Here is a 21,119-nt window from a genome sequence, read left to right on the forward strand (position 1 = left end):
TGTCCCTGCTCCACCAGGGAATAAACCTAGGACTTTCTGCATGCAGCACACTTGAGTGAGTTCCTTCCTCCTGCTTCCTAACAGATTAAATCAGGGATAGCCAATTAGGAACCCTCCAGATGTTGCTGGACTACAGCTCCCATGAGGCTATGGCAGCACAGCCATTGGTCAGGGATGGTGGGAGCTGTAGGCCTAGAAGATCTAGACAGCATCATCTTGGCTATCCCTGCATACAATCCTGATTACATCAGGCCACAAAAGAATGGAAAACCTAAGTTATACAAACCATGCAAAAATAGAAAACCTATTTTCCTGGCAGAGTACCCCTGCTTTTTAAAAGGTGTATCACAGACAGAAGTTCAACGGGCACCCCTCTCAGTAGGAACATGCAATAATGGAAGAGCTACACAAAAAAGGCATGACTGTCAAATAATTGCAGGAAAATCAATATTATCACAGCAGGTACAAATGAGGTTCGATGTGTGGCCATCGAGAGTCACCACTGCTGTAACTTCATTATAGGCCCGTCGTTGTTTTCACGACCAAGACCGCATATCTTCAGCCTTCTGTTTCAATAAAATGATTTCCCTTTCAATCTGGGCTAATACTCTTTCAGCTCTAGTGTAATTGGCTATGAATTGAATTGACACACGCTCTGCGCATTAATATACACTAGGTTTTAATTACTTCTATGCTCAGAGGTTCATAAACGATCATCTCATGCAACCCTCATAGCTTGCCTGACAGCAGGTGTGAGGAACCTTTAGCCCTCTAGACGTTACTGAACTACAACTCCCATCAACCCCAGCAAGGATGGCCAACTGCAACTTTTGGAAAGTCAAAGGTTCCCCACACTTGCATTTACAGAGACTGTGTCTGAGGACCAATCCATGCACTGTAAGCTTCCAGTTTGCTTCACAGATGTGCAGCAGGGAACACAAAAGATAGGGCAGGCACGATTGCCATTAAAAAAGAAGGAATGGGTCATCAAAAAAAGACTGAGTGAACATAGGACATAGCCTTATTCAGAGTCAGACCACTAGTCCATCTAGCTCAGTATTGTCTACACTGACTGGCAGCAGCTCTCCAGGATTTCTGGCTGGGTTCTCTCCCAGTCCTACCTGGAGATGCCAGGAATTGAACCTGGGTCCTTCTGAGTGCAGAGCTGATGCTCTACTACTGAGCTATGGCTCTTCCCTGAGAGATGACCAAAACAGATCCAAGTTCGGAAAGAAAGCCAAAGAAAGAAGATGCAGCTGCAATTTGATACAGCTCTTCCTCTTCTTCTTGAAGAATGGGGTGAGCACAGCTCTTCACACAGCAAACAACTTGAGCTGCAGGACTAGGCAAGCAGTGAGGCACTCCTTTGAGTGGGCTGGGTCTGTGAAGTTTGTTGGCGTCCTCAGTACCAGTTCAGTATCTTACTCCCAGTCACCACCCCTAAAGGGGAAGGCTCCTCACAGATAGGAGCCAGCATTGCCTCTACTGTAGGAGATGCCTGACCAGGGGCGGGGGTCCAATAACACAGGGGCAGAACACCTTGTGGTCCCTCCCCTTTATCACTGGCGTTCTCCTCCAGTTCTGACGTTTCCTGAAGCCCTGGATTTCACCTCCCCAACCTTCTAGGACCTTCTCCATGTCTATCCAGTCCCAAATTCCACAATCTCCTCCCACGCCTCTTCAGGAGCTGACCTTTCTCTCCAGGACATCTCTGCGACCACCTCTGCTTGGAGAGCAACCACAAATGAGAGCATCCGGTGGAGCAAATGTCCGATCCAGCATGAAGCGACTTCATGTCCTTACCCTCATCTTGAGCAAGCTCCCTCTCTCCCCTTTGCTACTTCTTCAAAGCCCTTCCTCTGGCTAATTAGCCAACTTTCTCGAGTCTTAAGGAGGAGAATCGCTGCCAGCTGGCTAGCATCCCAGCGCTCCTGTCTGCCAGACACTCAGAGAGCAAGCAAATGTTTCTGTCAATGTCCATTGCGCAGGGGACACAGAGCGCCCAGTGAGCCTGGGCCTGCCAATGACTGCAGAGCCTCGGAATGGTTCCATAACTGGGTCCGCAGAAACCAAAATGCTAAGCCGCAAGACGGGCTCAGTGTTTTCTTTGCTGCCAAAGGCAGATTAAAATCCACCACAATGAAGAGAGAGACTCAAATATATACAAACGGCTTCTGTATTACACTAAAGGCATAATCAGCTGCATGAACTTGAGACTCTTTGGATTATTGATAAACAGCCAGTTTCTGCATAGTCGGTGGTTCACAGCATTTGTGGTATTTGGGATTTTGTATTGGTTTGGGAGGAAATGCTGTTTATTTAAAGCAAACCTATACAGAATCCCAAGCGATGAATGCTACAAAGCACCAGCTACGGATCGCCGGTACAAGTCTGTTGCAGCAATGAGTCTCTTTCAAGTTCATGCAACTGATGGTTGGGTTCCGATTCCTTAGGGAAAGCTCTATCTATCAGGTGCCAGCTTCCAAAAATAATTGTCTCTAGTCTGGCCAAGGGGGTTGTTTAAATGGTGCTGCCTGAAAAGTCAGTCATCACTCCACAAGACTCCCCCCCCCCAAAAAAAATAAGCTTGTGGAGCAAAAACCAATTTTAAGGTAGGTTAGGTTGCATTTTATATAGAAACACAGCTGATAACAATAAACCAGTTTTTCATAAAGGCAATGGCAGGTTTGAAGGCCATCCACACAGGATTTTTGCTTGTTGTTTGGAAGGTTTCTCCTGCCCCACAAATCAAAATTCGCTCTCTATTGCTGGGTGTGGGAAGTTGCACCAGTGGTCCTTCGGCCTTCAGCTCCTATGCTTGAACATGGTGGTAAAATTTCACCCACTGCCGCACTAAGTCAAGATTCAAGTAGCTCGGAAGACGAAGCGCCAAAGAAGCAGCAGTCAAAGCCAGAGGGAGGCAAAAAGGGAGCAAAGCCAGCTTCTAAACCAGTCGATCAGGTATATGAAGACGAGGAGCAAAGGCAGTCTTCTGGGAATGTCCAGGCGACCTTGGAACCGACAGCTCACAGAAGAACCCCGACCAGACCTAAGAGGAGGCGTGTAGTGGTGATAGGGGATTCCCTACTGAGGGGAACAGAAGCAGTGATCTGTGGGCCTGACAAGATGTCTCGGGAAGTGTGCTGTCTCCCCGGGGCTAAGATCCAAGATGTAACTGAACGACTGCAAGGAATCATAAAACCCACTGACAAATACCCCTTCCTCTTGGTTCATGTGGGAACCAATGACACTGCAAGCAATAGCCTCCAGAAGATCAAAAGAGATTACGAGGCTCTGGGCAGGAAATTGAAGCAATTAAATGCACAAATTGTCATCTCATCTGTCCTCCCAGTTGAACGACGTGGCCCAGGGAGAGAGGGAAAAATAGTGGAAGTGAACAACTGGCTTCGCAAATGGTGCAAACAGGAACGGTTTGGATTCTTAGATCACGGAATGCAGTTTCTTGAAGATGGACTTCTGGCAAGCGATGGGCTGCACCTCACAACGGTTGGGAGGAATGTTTTTGCAAAAAATCTCAGAAACCTCATCAGGAGGGCTTTAAACTGACTAATGTGGGGGAGGGAGACAGTGCTCCTGAAGGTAGGAGTCTATCAATTGATGAAGATGATCATCCAAATGTCACAGACCGAATGGAGCAAAGAGCATGCAGACCTAGTGGTGGGAGGAGAAAATCCTTAAATAAGAGACACGGGGGAATGATTAATGGACTTCAATGTCTGTACACTAATGCGCAAAGCATGGGAAATAAACAAGATGAGCTTGAGCTCCTGGTACAGCAAACTAAATATGACATAATAGGAATCACTGAAACCTGGTGGGATAAATCCCACGATTGGAATGTAATAATGGAGGGATACAATCTATTTCAGAGAAACAGACCAGACAAGAAAGGAGGAGGAGTGGCGTTATATGTCAGGGATGTGTATACCTGTGAAGAGATCCAAGATTTAGAACCTCAAAGCCAAAGTGAGAGCATTTGGGTCAAAATTAAGGGAGAGAAGAATAACAGTGACCTCATTGTGGGAGTTTACTATAGATCCCCAAGCCAAACGGAGGACATAGATGATGCCTTCCTGGAACAGATGGCCAAGCATGCAAAAGGAAGGGAGATAGTAGTAATGGGGGACTTCAATTACCCGGATATTTGTTGGATGTCAAACTCAGCCAAGAGCATAAGGTCAAACAGATTCCTCACTGCCCTTGCAGACAACTTCATTGTCCAGAAAGTGGGAGAAGCAACAAGAGGAACAGCCATTTTAGATCTGGTCCTAACCAATGTTGATGACCTGGTTAGTGGGGTAGAAGTGGAAGGATCATTAGGCGCGAGTGATCATGCTCTTCTGAAGTTTACTATACAGCGGAAAGGAGCAGCCAAGCATACTAGGACTCAATTTCTCGACTTTAAGAAAGCCGACTTCATAAAGCTTAGGGAAGTGCTGGGTGCGATCCCATGGACAGTAATACTAAAAGGAAAGGGAGTTCAAGATGGCTGGGAGTTTGTTAAGAGGGAGATAGTAAAAGCACAACTTCAGGCAATACCAATGAGACGGAAACATGGAAGGTGCCTAAAGAAGCCAGGGTGGCTATCTAAAGAACTTTTAACTGAGTTAAGATTAAAAAAGGATGTGTACAAAAAATGGAAAAGGGGGGAAACCACCAAAGAGGAATTCAAACAAATAGCCAGCACGTGTAGACACAAAGTCAGAAAAGCTAAAGCACAAAATGAACTCAGGCTTGCTAGAGAGGTTAAAAGCAACAAAAAAGGCTTTTATGGGTATGTTCGTAGCAAAAGGAAGAACAAAGAAACCGTGGGGTCACTCAGAGGAGAAGATGGTGAAATGCAAACAGGGGACACAGAAAGGGCTGAACTCCTCAATGCCTTCTTTGCCTCAGTCTTCTCCGATAAAGAAAACAATGCCCGACCTGAAGAATTTGGAGCAAATGATTCAGCAGAGGAAACACAGCCCAGAATAACTAAGGAGATAGTACAAGAATACTTGGCTAGTCTAGATGTATTCAAGTCTCCAGGGCCAGATGAACTGCATCCAAGAGTATTAAAAGAACTGGCAGATGTGATTTCAGAACCACTGGCAGTCATCTTTGAGAATTCCTGGAGAACAGGCGAAGTCCCGGCAGACTGGAGGAGGGCAAATGTTGTCCCTATTTTCAAAAAGGGGAAAAGAGAGGACCCAAATAATTACCGCCCAGTCAGTCTGACATCAATACCAGGGAAGATTCTGGAGCAGATCATTAAGCAAACAGTCTGTGAGCACCTAGAAAGGAATGCTGTGATCACCAATAGTCAGCATGGATTTCTGAAAAATAAGTCATGTCAGACTAACCTGATCTCGTTTTTTGACAGAATTACAAGCCTGGTAGATGAAGGGAACGCAGTGGATGTAGTCTACCTTGATTTCAGCAAGGCATTTGACAAGGTGCCCCATGATATTCTTGTAAAGAAGCTGGTAAAATGCGGTCTTGACTATGCTACCACTCAGTGGATTTGTAACTGGCTGACTGACCGAACCCAAAGGGTGCTCATCAATGGTTCCTCTTCATCCTGGAGAAGAGTGACTAGTGGGGTGCCACAGGGTTCTGTCTTGGGCCCGGTCTTATTCAACATCTTTATCAACGACTTGGATGATGGACTCAAGGGCATCCTGATCAAATTTGCAGATGACACCAAACTGGGAGGGGTGGCTAACACCCCAGAGGACAGGATCACACTTCAAAACGACCTTGACAGATTAGAGAACTGGGCCAAAACAAACAAGATGAATTTTAACAGGGAGAAATGTAAAGTATTGCACTTGGGCAAAAAAAATGAGAGGCACAAATACAAGATGGGGGACACCTGGCTTGAGAGCAGTACATGTGAAAAGGATCTAGGAGTCTTGGTTGACCACAAACTTGACATGAGCCAACAGTGTGACGCGGCAGCTAAAAAAGCCAATGCAATTCTGGGCCTCATCAATAGGAGTATAGCATCTAGATCAAGGGAAGTAATAGTGCCACTGTATTCTGCTCTGGTCAGACCTCACCTGGAGTACTGTGTCCAGTTCTGGGCACCACAGTTCAAGAAGGACACTGACAAACTGGAACGTGTCCAGAGGAGGGCAACCAAAATGGTCAAAGGCCTGGAAACGATGCCTTATGAGGAACGGCTAAGGGAGCTGGGCATGTTTAGCCTGGAGAAGAGGAGGTTAAGGGGTGATATGATAGCCATGTTCAAATATATAAAAGGATGTCACATAGAGGAGGGAGAAAGGCTGTTTTCTGCTGCTCCAGAGAAGCGGACACGGAGCAATGGATCCAAACTACAAGAAAGAAGATTCCACCTAAACATTAGGAAGAACTTCCTGACAGTAAGAGCTGTTCGACAGTGGAATTTGCTGCCAAGGAGTGTGGTGGAGTCTCCTTCTTTGGAGGTCTTTAAGCAGAGGCTTGACAACCATATGTCAGGAGTGCTCTGATGGTGTTTCCTGCTTGGCAGGGGGTTGGACTCGATGGCCCTTGTGGTCTCTTCCAACTCTATGATTCTATGATTCTATGATTCTATGATTCTAAGTCACCTTAGGGAGACTCTAGCCTCCTCTTCCCTGCTCTTTGAGGGTCCCTGGCACACGGCAGAAGAGAATGGGTGAATGTACCTGTAAATCTACTCTCTTTAACATTTTGCTTTGTCGCTGCAGGTCTTGTTAAGGAAAAGCAGTGTCCCAATTCTCCTGTTTAAAGAATTGTTTGAAACCTGCAGCTGGCCTGAAGCCCAACTCTTCAATATAGCTCACATCAAAAGGATTCCCACCCCCACCCAAAATTGGCCTATTTTAAATAATCACAGAGTTCAAAAGCTAGCCGATGCTTTTCTAGGATCTCTTAGAAACAAAACAAAACAACCCAGGAAATTTCTGAAGTTCAGCCAAGTAACGGCATTTGTGGGGGGTAAGGGAGAGTTGTAAACAGCCAATATTTGGGACTCCCAGCCCTGTGTTTTGAAATAAAAAGAGATCCAGCGGGAATTATGGGGTGTTGGTGGTCCTATCTTTGTTCAGCTGCTGTTGACCAAAATGCAGTAAGAGGCCCATGGAGTAGTGAAAAGAACATTAGGTCTGGATGAAGCCATTTCAGGCTCAAACAAGGTCCTACAAAACTCATGGGATACTTTTGCACAAGCCAGGAAGGAAAATGCCTTACCAAAAAAATGCAATACCTCTTCAGTTCATCCCATTTTCACGACATTAAAAATCAGCATGAAAAATTCACACCCACTTTTGTGCACATCTCTCCTAATACTGTATGCTCATTTAAGCATTTGTGCACCTTTCTAGGGCATATTTATATGTTATTCAGGGGGGAAATCCCCACATTTTTGCACACACTCCCCTCCCCCACTAAACATACATATCCCCCCCCCCCCCATTTTATGGTCTGAGAACTACATTTCAAAATCCAGAGGAGTTTAGGTAGTTTTCTCAGTTGTGCCAATTAATCTATCTGTTGGTAGGCAATAGACAAAATCCCTGGGTGGAGATGGAACCGTCAAGTTCAAAGGATGCCCCTCTGCAGATGCAAGCTTTGCTTCCCACAAGCTCCCGCACAAAACTGCAAAACTCTGCAATGCTCTGTAAACCACATTTAAGGTATAGGAAGCACCATGATCCAGATTAATCCCAAGTACATCCCGCCTCCCTTCATGCCCATATTAAATCATCCATGTTTCAACAAGAGGTGGGGAGTTGGATCCAGCTGACAGGCCAGATCCCCCTGTTCTCTGACTCTTGGATTCAGCCACCTGTCAATCACCTGAGAGCATCAGAACGTCAGGTGAAGCATCCACTGGCCCGTGTGGCAACCTTTCCCTGCCAGACTCGCTGCAAGCATTGTTCAGCGCTTATAGCAAGTTTCATGCTTTAGGCAGGAACTGGGTTGTGCTATGGAGGTCCACTAGAGTTATGCATCCCATTATGCACTAGAGTTTATGCCCCTGAACCCTGGTTCAAGAAGTGGTCCGCACATGGATCTACTTAAGGCCTGTGGTTTGATACAGTGGGACTCTACTTCTATCGCTCTGTCTCTCTGCACAACTGTTATGAAGATAATATGAGATAGCCCCCCCCCCCACTATACCACCCTATGCTCCCGGGTAGGAAAGCATAGGATTAAAATGTGATTAACTCATACACATTAAAACCTTATTTAAACATGCTTAAAATATATATAAGCAATTATAACTGCTGTTCAGCTTGAGTATGTAAAATAACTGGGATAATGTGAACAAATTAATTGGCACTTAAGAAAAATTAATGCAAATTAGTTGCATTTCACGGAGCATCTCAGCAGAGAGGGGAAGCAGGCAGCAGTTGTGTCTTTTCGCCACAAGATGGCACCTGATGCATGTATTTCAGTCAGAAGCTGGCAAAATGTTGAAAAACAGAAGTTTTGCCATTCCAAGTTCAAGATATATAAATGAAACAATGGTTCCACAGCTAAACATATTTTAAATAAAATTACCAAATACTAGAGCCAAGGTGTGGGTTGAGGGAAGGATTGGGCCGCCCCATTAGTGCAAGGTAGTCCTTGAACATGCTATACCCAATGCACAGAGGCTAGAGTACATTTCAAACGTGGGACTTCACACAGGAAGAGTCACATGTGCAAACTTTTGGGTCTCAGGAGTGATGAAGTTATGCATCAGACGGGGAACCTGTGGTCCTCCAGTATTACTAGATGCCAACTTCTGTAAGCCCAAGTGAGCAATGCCGAAAGTCAAAGAAGAATGGGGAACCTCAGGAAGGCCCCAGGACTCCCCATCTGTGCTATACATTATCATATTTTTTCCCCTTGCACTGGTCTGCCCCTCTGCCATGTATAAACCACCCAATGAAAATCATGTAAACACCACAGAATAAACCCCTTTCAAGGATCAGGTGCCTTTCAAAGCTCCCCCAAGTAATTTAGACAGCCATAAAAATGATAAGTTTTAATAAATATTAATACAGAAATAGGATATGGTACAGTCTCTTCTCTGGGAAATTAAGGCTTAATTACAGCAACCCGATATAAAACACTTCTCTAAGCTCTTGGTGGAGACAATCTACCGAGGAGACGACTGCACTCGAGCACAGGATGTTTATTTAACCAAAACACCAGGGATTGTGCAGGCCAATGCAAAACACGCTTTGTTACAGTTGCGGAATAAATAAAACCCAAAACCTCAAGAGAGGCATTCTGAAGAAAAATAAAAAGTTCCACCTTCACGTTCACACAAACGCAGCTCTTCTGTAACCATCTCAGCCCTGGGAGCACGACACCAGGGTTTGGGCACCGTGCTAAAGTTGCAACGTCTGCGGGAAAACCTGAAACACGACCTAGAAACAAAATGATTCCACATCCGTAGACATTTCGTTCTGTATATGCGAGTGTTTAAATGTTCACCTTTGTACAGTTGACATGAGAGGATTAAAAGGACAGTTTCAGAATGCCAAAACTACAATGTGCAATACAAAAGAGGAAGGAAACCAGGGTGCGTGGGAGGATTTTGTTTGGTTGTTTTTGAGGGGATGAGATATGTAAAGATGACGCTAGATTATTTTTTCTTCTTCTTCTCTATTTCACATCACAGTCAGAAAGGAGAGTTCACAGATGCATAACTGCTAGGGAGGAACTGCGACAGCAAGTGATGATGATTTGAAGATGGGAAAACCACCACCACAGATCAAAAACCACCACAAAAAACAGGGCTTATTATATACACCACCTCAACACACACACACACAGCACTTTTCAATGGAGGCAGCCCAAGTATTGGGATGCATGCTGTCTCACTGTACACAATGCCAGCTCTCGATGCTTTGTTGAGTTTAAAATAAGAAAGGCATAAGGAACAAGGCCCCTAAAGTACAGATACGTTCGATTTTGCTACTCCCCACCAACTACCCACCCAGTGGAGCAGGAGAAGAAGCTCCACAAGTTACATGATCATAAACAGTGTCTTAGCCACCTCACCCGCGTCTCTCATCCTCTTGCACATTTCCACAAGGGTCTTATTTTAAACATTTAAGGCTTCTCATAGAGTCAAGTAACAGAAGCCACAAAAGCAAAGTGGGAAAGATTGCTGCAACAGCATTCAGAACACAAGTATCAAAACACTAGGATTATGAGCAACAGAACCAGAAAATGCTACAAATGAAGAAGAGGGTGTTTTTCAAAGGTTCAAAAGAAGGGGTCTTTTACTCCTTTCACAGACCATGTGTGCTGGGCTGGGGTGGGGTGGGATAAATGGGGCAGCCAAGTCCCCGATTGTTTCCTGCAAGTGGCTCATACATATTTTGCAAAAGCCAAACTATGGCAAGCCACAGGTAATATCTGGCAAGGTAATCTCCTCTCCATTGCAAACCAGACAGGGAAGGTGTTTTGCAACAGAACAGGGAAAAAGGGGAGCAGTTCTCAGCTCCGTCCAATGTCCCAGAGCAGTACACCCGAAAGCAAACACAGGTGCTTAAAGCATCGATGAAGGCCAGGTTACCCTTGATCTAAAGCAATCCCTCCTAAGTGAGTTTAGTTTGCTTTGCATCAAGGGGCTAACCGGGCAAATCATTATGTGTGGCTGCAGTATAAGTAGTAGTTTGAATTTTATAAACAGGATCAAACTTAAGATTTCCAGAAAGTTGGACAATTTAAGTTCACAAGTCACAGTTCCTCCACTGCAAAAACAACAGCCCACCCCCACATATAGTTTAATCTCCTTCCCAAAAGTTAATGAAAGGTGTTTGACCTGTACAGTTGTAACATGCAGGCTAAATCTGTAGCCTGTTGCATCTACAAGTCTCAGGAACAAACCCTGTGTACTTTTGCAGTGGAAAGTTATCCCTCCCTCAAAAATATGAATCATCAGAGAGATGCCGAAAGCATTTCTGCTCTAAAATGCTTTATCCACTTCACTTTTGTCAGTTAACGTTTTACCATTGTCTCACCATGATTCAATTTTACGTCTGGCCTCAGATTTAAGACCGGAAAACTGCGGCAATTGATGGAGACCAGGAAGCAGTGTTGTGCCAGGCCCTATTCACACATGCCTCTAGCATAGGCTACCTGCTCAACAGCCTGCAGCAAGTAAGAACGACCTCCAAGAGAACATTTTGCCAAAGGTGGTTTTCTTTGCTGCACTGTTTTAAATTATTTAGATTTACTGTCAGCTGCCCTGAGCATTGTGAATACAGTGGAAAGTGGATTTCCAGTGGATTTTTGCAGTGGAGGAACTGTGACTTGTGAACTTAAATTGTCCAACTTTCTGGAAAGTGGACAAAAAATTGGATTTTTGTAAGTCAATCAATTTCTCTATCAGAAACAGTAGTTTTGCAAACTGTTTTGGTATCTTCAGGGAAGCTGGGAAGCACACACACAAACCTTAGGGCCACAGTTAATAGTTTACAGATAACAGCAGCATAGATGCAAAAGGGGGAACGGTGCAATCTTGTTCTAAATAAATGAGAACAAACACTAGTATAAATGGTAGCGGTGTTGGCCTATAAGAAATATCCCAAAATCTGTATTAGGGTTACCAAAATAGCACTAAAGAATACAGCAGCTTTCAAAAAGCCTGGATACTATATGGAGTCGGGATCAGGCAGAGGACCAAGTGGAAGAAACGGGGGTGGGGGAAGAGAGGAATTGGGGAACTTGGGCCAAAAGAGGGAAGATATCCCCTTTCCACTCTGATTTCAGTTCCTTTGGCAGGGGGAGCAGGCATGCTGGCTGGTGCGTGAAGTCTCAGTAGAGGCAGAGGAAGGCTTTGATTATTGGTGTGGGGTGGGGGCTGAACAAGAGGTGGTGAGGACTGAACAACACCTGAACAGGAAGCTGCAGCCTTTCCTGGTCAGAACCAGGTGCCCCCTTTGCAGATGGGATGAGAGACGACCGCCCCAACGGAGCAGGACCTTGCAAACTCTGCATTTCCACAAGGCAAGGGAACAAATCACTCCTCATCTTCAAAAGCTTGGGGCAACTTCTGTCACTTCTGAATTTCTTTCCCTACTCCTGGATCATGATGCCTGAGCCCTGCGTCTGCTGCTGAACCTGTACTGTTACTTGCCTGAAGGTCTTTTTTACTTCCAAATTAAGAGCCACTGTCTGCAAATTGAGTGCAATCTAAAATGGAACTTTTTTTAAAAAAGTCTTATTCAAGATGAAGCCTTGTCTCATCCTCCTTTATGCCCTCACCCAGAGGGTTGCAGCCAATGAGGCAACAGCAGCCACTTCCAAAGTAGCAGGAAAGAAGTTGTGAGACAGTTGTGGACTAGGGGAAAAGTAAATGACAGGAGTTGTCTTGGGGTTGAGAAAGCAGGTGGCAGGTATTGGGCGCTGGGTAGGAGTCCCAGCCATTTCACTACATAGCTCCAGGGGCTTTTGCCACCTCTGCTATATTGCAGCAAAACAAAGTGGCAACTTAAAAGTGAACCAACACAAGGTGGAGGTGGGGAGAAGATGGACGATTTCATTTTATGCGACTTAATGAATACACAGTTCGCATCCCAAACCAAGTGGAATTTAGTCCTATGTAGATGATGCAGACATTGCATCCCACATGTGAGTGTTTAGCAGGCCTGGATGCTTATGAGGCAACCAGGTGTGTGGGTGCAAGCCTGCACTGCAGCAAAAATTCATCCAAAGCAGCCCTAAGTGTCTCTTACTCCCATTCCTAATCAGCAACCTGACCTAAGACTACTCATGGTGTCTACCCACTCACCCACCCCAAGCTAAAAAAGAAAAAAAAGAGACTCCAATTTCTCCTTGCCACATTCAAATTTTGTTCGTACTGGATGTGCATTTCACTGCTCTTTTTAAAAACGAAATACTTAAGGCAACTACAACAGGAGATATTTTTCCCACTGCAGAGAACTATTAGACTCAACAGTTCATAAAAATATTAAATACACTACAAGATACTTGAAAGCAACAAGTAACTTTTCATATGTACTGAGCAGCAAGTCAAATGGTTTGACTACACACAGACCTTACTTGATCCTTTTAATATGATAAATGTGTAAGCCATCTCCGAAAAAAAGGAAAGAAAATAAATTCAGTCTTTGCTAAGGTTTTTCAAATGTAGGAGAATACCAGAGTATAAGAAGCAGTTTTTAAAAGCAAACTTCCACTGAAAGTCAACACAGTGCCAATGTAATACTTTGAAAGGATGGAATACCTTTCCGAAGAATTTTATGTGGGTGCACCCAATATGGAAGCATGACATCAGAATGAGTCATCTACACAACCTGCTCAGAGATGATCCTGCAAACAGCATCCAGTTCACAGAATAGACTGAGTGAGTTGTGTGGATGAAGTGTGGATGAACTGAGTGAGTTGTGTGGATGAAGGAAAACTCCGAAATGCTTCCAGCTATGGGAATCAGTCTAAACACCAACTTGTAGCTACAAAACATTTACACCAGCTTAATCTTCGCCGTTTTCCAGCAGGCAACCATTAGCAACAAAGGGAACACTGAGCATTCTTGGTCCAGGGGAATACAATGGAGGAAACAGACAGCTAATGCGTTTTGCACACTTACTCAACACAATAAAAATGTTTTGTTCTTGTTGTGATTTAACTTATACCAGGTCAAAATAAGCAAAACAAAAGCCTCAGTGCCAAGATTCAGGCCAGCATCCAGTGTATTACAGAGGTGAAGTGCCTTGATTGTACAACCTATACAATGCTGGAGAAAACACACATATTAATACAGCCCTCTCCCCTAGGCTTTGTGGTTCCCTGGATGAGGTCTATGCAAAAAATTCCACAAGGCAATTTTGAAACACATAAAACTTCACTCCATGTACACAACTCCTCTGAAATTGCAGCCTAAACATTTTAATAGCTTCATTTAGACTTTTTATTTTTTTAGAAAAACCCTACACGCACACACACACACACACGCACTTCCTAGAGTGCAAAATGCTTATTAAGTACTTTAGCAACAGAACATTGCATTGTAAGGTTTTTTCCACCCCTTCTTTAAAATATGCACTTCTTTTGCCATAGACATTTGCTTTCCACCCCCTTTGAAGCATCCATTGCCGGCAACAGATGCACAAGCAAGTGCGCCGACAGTCCTGCTGAATCTTCTTGGGCCACAGTCAAGTCGCTGGGAAGCTGCTTCCCTTCTTCCAGACAACAACTTTTCACTTGTACAAGCTCATGGTTGGGCTCTGATACATGCACATATAAGCGTCACAAAGTAGCCTTCGTGCACAGCCTTGAATTCTTCTGGAGTCCAGCGAATGCAATTCCTCAAGGGACATTTTCAGGTACTCGCCAACTTCTGGGCATGGAGTCACTTGAGGGATATTAAAGCCATTCTGTCCTCCTTTTGAGAGAAGGAGAGGGGAGACGGGTTAATTCAAGGGGGTGGGGGGGGACACAGTTCATTACCAACTATGCAGTCCTGAGACTGTAGCCTCCCATTGGTGTGCAATGGTAAGGAGCATGAGTTCTCCTTGATGCCAGTTAAATCTCCACCATGTCATTTTCAAAAAAAAAAGTTGTAAATCAGTTTGACATTCAATTATAAATCTATTTAAATGCCAATTCTCAACTTCAGGTCCCCACTCCGCATGACCAGGGAATGAAGGAATGAAGACAAAGGATAGGACTGAATTGGGGTGGGCAACCTGTAGCCCTCCAAACGCTGACAGACTTACAACTCCCATTAACCCTGCCTACTGCTGACCAGGGATGACAGGCATTGATAGTCCAACAATAGCTGGAGGGCCACAGCCTCCCTATCTTAGGGCTAAAGAGAGAGAAGCAAGCTCAACATTTAAGCATGTGGAGGCACTGAGAGCAGGGAGCAGTGGCAACCCCAGATCAACAGATTAGCAAGAGAAGATTGTGGCTATTTAAAAAAAAATTCCCCTGTAAACAAATGCTTCTTCACTGGAAGGGAAGGTTGCCGGGTGAAGAGATGTACTGCATCCACTCAGGAGACATTCGTAGTATACAAACTGCCCTTCTGTGTATACTTCAACTATTATAACTGTCATTTTTCCAGTTACTGGATTTTTTAAAAGAGTTTTATATGTGAAGGTAAGCTCTTATAAAGGGCACATATTCTGTGCATGTCTTATGCTGGACTCAAAGATCTGACATCCAGTATCCATTCATTTATCACATTTTTACCCTATATTTCTTCCCAAAGGCTCAGGGTGGTATATGTACTTTTGCCCTCTCTTGTCTCTTCACAAGAGCCCTGTGAGGTGGAATTGGTAGGCGAGTGCCAGGTTCAAGGTCACCCACTGAGCTCCATGGCAGAGTGGGATTTGAAGGTGAGTCTCCCTAGCTCTAGTCTTGACACTCACTACTCTATTTCAAGCTTATTTTTACTATATTTTGGGTTTCTATTAACACTGCTCATTCATATTATTAAACAGAGAAGGTTCACTACATTAAGTTTACAGTAGTACCTCGGGTTAAGTACTTAATTCGTTCCGGAGGTCCGTACTTAACCTGAAACTGTTCTTAACCTGAAGCACCACTTTAGCTAATGGAGCCTCCTGCTGCTGCTGCACCGCCGGAGCACAATTTCTGTTCTCATCCTGAAGCAAAGTTCTTAACCTGAAGCACTATTTCTGGGTTAGCGGAGTCTGTAGCCTGACGTATGTAACCTGAATCATATGTAACCCGAGGTACCACTGTAATTCACTGTAGTGGCCAAAATTGTGGAAACCTTTTGGAGAAAGTGTATTTCCGAGGTTACGGTTAAGGTTACTCAAAGCTACATGAACCCCAGAGAAAAGAAATGAGGCCAAATGAACAGACATACCATCCCGATCAGCCATGCTGTCAAAGAAGAGCCAAGCAGAGTCCCCCTTGCCGTATTTAACGAAAGCCACATAGTGGCTTGTCTCTATACAAAGAACGGCAAATAACTCCATCTTCTGACAAGGTATGCAGCCGTGTCTCCAATCCCAGTCTGGTAGATCTTTAGGGAGAGACACTGGATTGAATTTATGACTCTGCCTTTTGGGATGAAGGTGAACCTGTAATTGACAAGGAGGGTTAGAATAAGTTTTTTGCAAGGTCATCTTCTGCCTTACTGTTTTCCAAAGGAAACCAAATCTCACAGTTCTCCGAGAAGGCACCCACTCCCCCTGGAGAGATTCCTGGCGCTGAGTTCTGAGCAGACACCAGTCCCAAGACATTCTGAAAGAGTAACTTACCTGAGTGTTGCAGGTTTTGCAAAACTGCTTGATCTTCCCAGCAGAAATGTCGGTATCCTCGTAGCATTCTCGGCATTCATACATTGCAAGTCCTCCACAGATACGGCACTGCCTAGGAGCTGTATTTGGCAAGATGAAACTATCAAAATTGTGTATGAACAGTGGAAGCAGCCATCCCTTCAAAGCTGTGTTAGTCAGTATGAACATGTTAAGACAAACATAGGCATGCCTTAATATAAACGGGGGAAGGGGTGTTTTTTTATAGCAAATCATGATTTTGTGTACAAAAAAAGTGGAGTGAAAGACTTAACACAATTTGATATATTGTTGAAAGAGAACAAGGCGACACTCCTGCAAGAATTTCTCCAACACTGAAGCAAAAAGAAAAGCAACAGCCCTGTTTACAGCACATATATTTCACTCATGCATGTTTATAAAAGAAATGCATCAGTGAAATAAATCTCTACTCTGCAGACACAAGCCATAAAGAATTCCTTCAGTTTTAAATTAATGCCAAAAAACCCAACTGGTTGGTTGAGGGAAGGTGAACAAAATGGATGGAATGCTTCCATTCATAATTTTGATGGGGAAAAGAAAATACTTTTCCAAAGGGCTGCACACAGAAATTAAGCTCAGTTCTTCTTCTACTTAACAATTAATAAGCTGATAGAGAAGAAGAACCTGAAGGCACCCAATGTACCTCTGAAACTTAGTAGAATGGATAAGATGGGAGACTGCCAGGGAACTCCATACACACCTAGAGTGAAGTACTTGTGACTCGCTAGATGTTGCTGGACTACCATTTCCTACAGACCCACTCAGGTGTTAAGATCAGCGGAGAGACCCTATTGGTCATTTGACCACTCCCAAAAGCTTGAAGGGGGGTTAGGTGGCAGCCCAGGAAAAGGTATTATCGGTGGCTGCCCCTAAGTCGTGGTACTTCCACCCCACAAATGTGCATCTGGCATCTTCATTATACAGCTTTTGGTGAATGCTGAATAAACACCACTTTATGCTGGCTTTTGACACTTGTTTTATTTCATAAGCTTTATATACAAATTGACTGTAGAAAAAAACACCTCTACGTGTTTTTGAGGTGCATATTTTTAGAACCCACCTTATTTTTGTGATTTTAAGTTGTTTTAAACTGTTTTTACATGTTGTGCTTTAATGGTTGCAATCCAGAACTTTAGGGCGAAGAGTGGATAATAAATTATAGCCAGCATCCCTGTTTATTGGCCAGGGGTTAATGGGAGTTTAGAGGCCAGCAGTATTAGGAGAACCACAGATTCACCAGTCCTGCTGTATATGTTCCAAGTTTCCTGATGGCAGGTAAGACTACCAGGTAAGGTCTGGAAAAATGGGTCCAGTTTTGTATGTATATAAATGTCATCTATCCTGACAAAAAGAGAATGAAGGCATAGTGGTCAAGGCTGGACCACCCCTAAAGCCTGTCCACAGTCAACCACCAATATGCAGTTCTCCTAATATTTTGTGAGCAGAATGTTAGACAAAATTTCTGTTAACAGAAATAAAATATGCCAAATAAAATATGATTCACATGGCTCATAGCACCACCAGTCTGTGCAGTAGCCAAACACCACCAAATACCAGAAGAAATAAAACTATTTCTAAATACTCTATGATCAGCCATAGTGTCATGAACAATATTTTATGCTCACTGTCTTCCAGTAGGTCTGTGATATTTAATTCCAGTGATGGAAAGATTTTGTTGAACATTTTGAAATCCTTTCCAAATCGAGGCATCTGAATAATCAGACATGAGGGTGCCTAGCAAGAGCCAAGAAAAAAATGCAGCTGTTTTAGTGAAATTATATATCCAATGGGTAAAAATTTTATGAAAGCAAATAATATCCTCCAAACCTCTGCAAATTTCAAGTTGCTGTTGATAAAAGACCATTCCAGTAGCTGCTGAATTGTAGGAACTCCAACCTTCTCATTCTTGTCCATAAAAATCTGATAGAAGTAGCAGTCTTGAACCTTTTGACCAGCTGATCTAAGAAAAGAGAGTATTTTCAAAACAGATTTTGATAAAAAATGATAAGGCTTAATGATGAACAAGAGGACATTTAACTATTCTTTCATCCATTTGGAAAAATGTCTTCTGTTACAAAAACTAAAAAATAACTTTGGGAAAGGAGTGGGAAAGATTAAGCATTTTGTAAGGCAATTAAAAAAAATAGAGCTGGATCCAGATTATGTTAGTTGATCTCAAGTCCCATTGTTTTCAATTGGACTTAAAGTCATGATTTGTCACATTGTGGGATCCAAGTCCAACTAATTTAGTCTTAATCCAACCTTCTTTTCCTACATGGGTGTTCAAGACAGTGTTTAAATACTCTCAACAGATTACCACCGGTTTCAGTGTTTTTTGACAGCCCTTTCACTATTATGTATCAATTAAGACCATTCATAACAAAGCGAATACAGTAATGTTGACTCCCATGATTCTGAAATGAATGTTCAGCTATAGAGATTGTAACCGCTGTTTAACAAGGGTCATTTGTACTGCTGAATCATATTTAATCATATTTAATACTTAACAAGGGAGAGCCAGGGAAGGGAAAGTTTGCACGACTGTGAAGAAGGAATGGATATGAGAGCTTGTGGGGGCATCCCAAAGACTTGATATGACAAGGATGAAACTAAAACTGCTTCATATTTACAAACTTGCCTTGTAGTCATAGCCAATCAGGAATTCAATGCAGGGGAAATTCAAGCTACTAGTTTCTTATCAGGCGAGCAACTCTGTGTGCTTATTAAAGGTAAAGGTACCCCTGCCCGTACGGGCCAGTCTTGACAGACTCTAGGGTTGTGCGCCCATCTCACTCAAGAGGCCGGGGGCCAGCGCTGTCCGGAGACACTTCCGGGTCACGTGGCCAGCGTGACAAAGCTGCATCCGGCGAGCCAGAGCCGCACACGGAAACGCCGTTTACCTTCCCGCTAGTAAGCGGTCCCTATTTATCTACTTGCACCCGGGAGTGCTTTCGAACTGCTAGGTTGGCAGGCGCTGGGACCGAACAACGGGAGCGCACCCCGCCGCGGGGATTCGAACTTATTAGTGTGCTTATTAGGCAGAGCTAAATTTTTGGCCCAGTGTAAACATGTATGAAAAATTGGATTTTATGGCCATTCAATACAACTCACAGACACCCCTCCCAAAATCATGGCAATTTTTGGAACAGAGGTGGTGATGGGGGGAAATCCTCAATGTCATAAACAGTAGTACAAAATGTAAAGAGATGCACAACTAAAGGCCCATACACTGAAGACCACTAGTTACTAGATGCCTTAAAATAAAAATAAAAAATAGTCTGCTTTTAGTGATACAAGGGTCTGGTGGTGGGTTTTGCTATTTTTTTAATAGCAAACTAAATATGTAGGCTGTGATTTTACGTGGGGTGTAGACAAGGCAGTCATGGAAATGCAGGGGGCTGCCAGAAGGAGGGGCAGAGTGCTTAGTCCTGCCCCCCCCCTCCGGCATCCTGTAACCCACTTGCCTGTGTAAAGTTCCTTGTTGCCTATAATCACCAGGCAAAGCATTAAGCTCAACTCAGTTTTCACAGCATTTCCACCATAAATCGATGTCTTGAATGCAGTCAGACTTATAGAATTTTATACCTCTAAAAAGCAGGTTTGAATTCAACCAAACATTCTCTGAAAGCTCATGTTCCTGGAAGTCCGAAACTTCATTTTGAAACATGACTTAAGCAGAGGAATATTTTACCTTATTTTTAACAGTGGCTCTACTCTCAAAATATGATGAAACAAAATATTCAAGAATTCTTCAGGATCTGGAGGAAAAGAGAGTTGTATATCAAACAAAGACTAATATGTAAGACCCAAATAATTTTAAAATAAATGTTCACATAAAAAATCATTTTAACCAAACTGGCAAAGAGCAGGGAGCATATTTTATAAACGGTTGAATACAAGATTAATAAGAACAGTTAAATAGTCAAGATTATCAAGACTTAATTTCTCCAGTATCATTATAAAAAAAATACAAACTTAGCTGAAACCCTCCAATATTCTAATGACATTATTATGCACACACAAAAGAATATAGTACATTAACCTAGCTATATTAAGCATTGGCCACCTCATACCCAACATCACTCAGGAATTCTAAGCAGAAAAAACCCAGCTGTTATGAAATCACTTGTTGAAATAAGTGCCATTTCAAAATATTCAAAATGGCACCCAATGGTATCCAAATGATTTCAGGAACTTTGGTTGCAATATCTTAAGATATGTCCAAATGCATAGCTAACAAACAACTTTCCAAAACATGTAGTGGATTGTCTCTAAAATTTGCTCTTAAAAAGCCATATAGCCAGAAATATAGTATAAGCACAGTATAAGAGCACAAGAGAGTTAAACTAAAACTTTGAGGGCAGAAACAGATTGGGTTGTATCCAATCAAGTCATTCCATAAGCACAAGGATTGTGCAATGGAACCTCCCCTCCTCTTCCCACATGCCCCCTGCACCAATCCCAAATCAGCTCTGGAGGACTGAGGAACCTCCAGAACAGATAGGTAAAGAACAGAACAGAACAGGTAGGGTCAGACAGCAGGGAGAAGAGGAATGAGAAGTTCTGTTGAGCAAATGGAAATCCTTGCACTTTGTTGGATCCACCGCTTCCTGATCTTGGAGACTGTTCTAAAGCATAATAAATAAATAGAAGCATATTTACACAAACTTATCCGCTTGCTTTCTATAATAGCTCCTGGAAAAATACATCAATTTAGTCAGGAGCATCATGTTTCAAACTTTTCTGATCTAACTCTGAAATCGGGGGTATTTCAGATTTTTTGCTGATAAATAGTAACATTCTGGCAGTCACTAATAAATTTGGCACCAG

The 21,119-nt window shown here is 43.3% G+C and overlaps 1 protein-coding gene across 5 annotated transcripts in view; it reads right to left on the reverse strand.

Annotated features, from left to right (window-relative positions):
- Positions 1 to 8,986: 8,986 nt before the first annotated feature.
- CYLD (CYLD lysine 63 deubiquitinase) overlaps positions 8,987 to 21,119 on the reverse strand; it is a 33,867-nt gene continuing 21,734 nt past the window's right edge. For all 5 annotated transcript variants that reach the window (XM_028740147.2, XM_028740148.2, XM_028740151.2 and 2 more), the window contains exons 12-17: positions 19,981 to 20,047; positions 18,117 to 18,249; positions 17,915 to 18,023; positions 16,233 to 16,351; positions 15,836 to 16,052; positions 8,987 to 14,380 (exon numbers count right to left, since the gene is read on the reverse strand). In XM_028740147.2, the coding sequence (XP_028595980.2) occupies positions 14,196 to 14,380; positions 15,836 to 16,052; positions 16,233 to 16,351; positions 17,915 to 18,023; positions 18,117 to 18,249; positions 19,981 to 20,047 (830 nt within the window). In that variant the 3' untranslated portion in view covers positions 8,987 to 14,195. The remainder of the gene's footprint in view (positions 14,381 to 15,835; positions 16,053 to 16,232; positions 16,352 to 17,914; positions 18,024 to 18,116; positions 18,250 to 19,980; positions 20,048 to 21,119) is intronic.

The sequence above is a fragment of the Podarcis muralis genome, chromosome 7 (assembly GCF_964188315.1).
Source record: "Podarcis muralis chromosome 7, rPodMur119.hap1.1, whole genome shotgun sequence".
Classification (NCBI taxonomy): Eukaryota; Metazoa; Chordata; class Lepidosauria; order Squamata; family Lacertidae; genus Podarcis; species Podarcis muralis.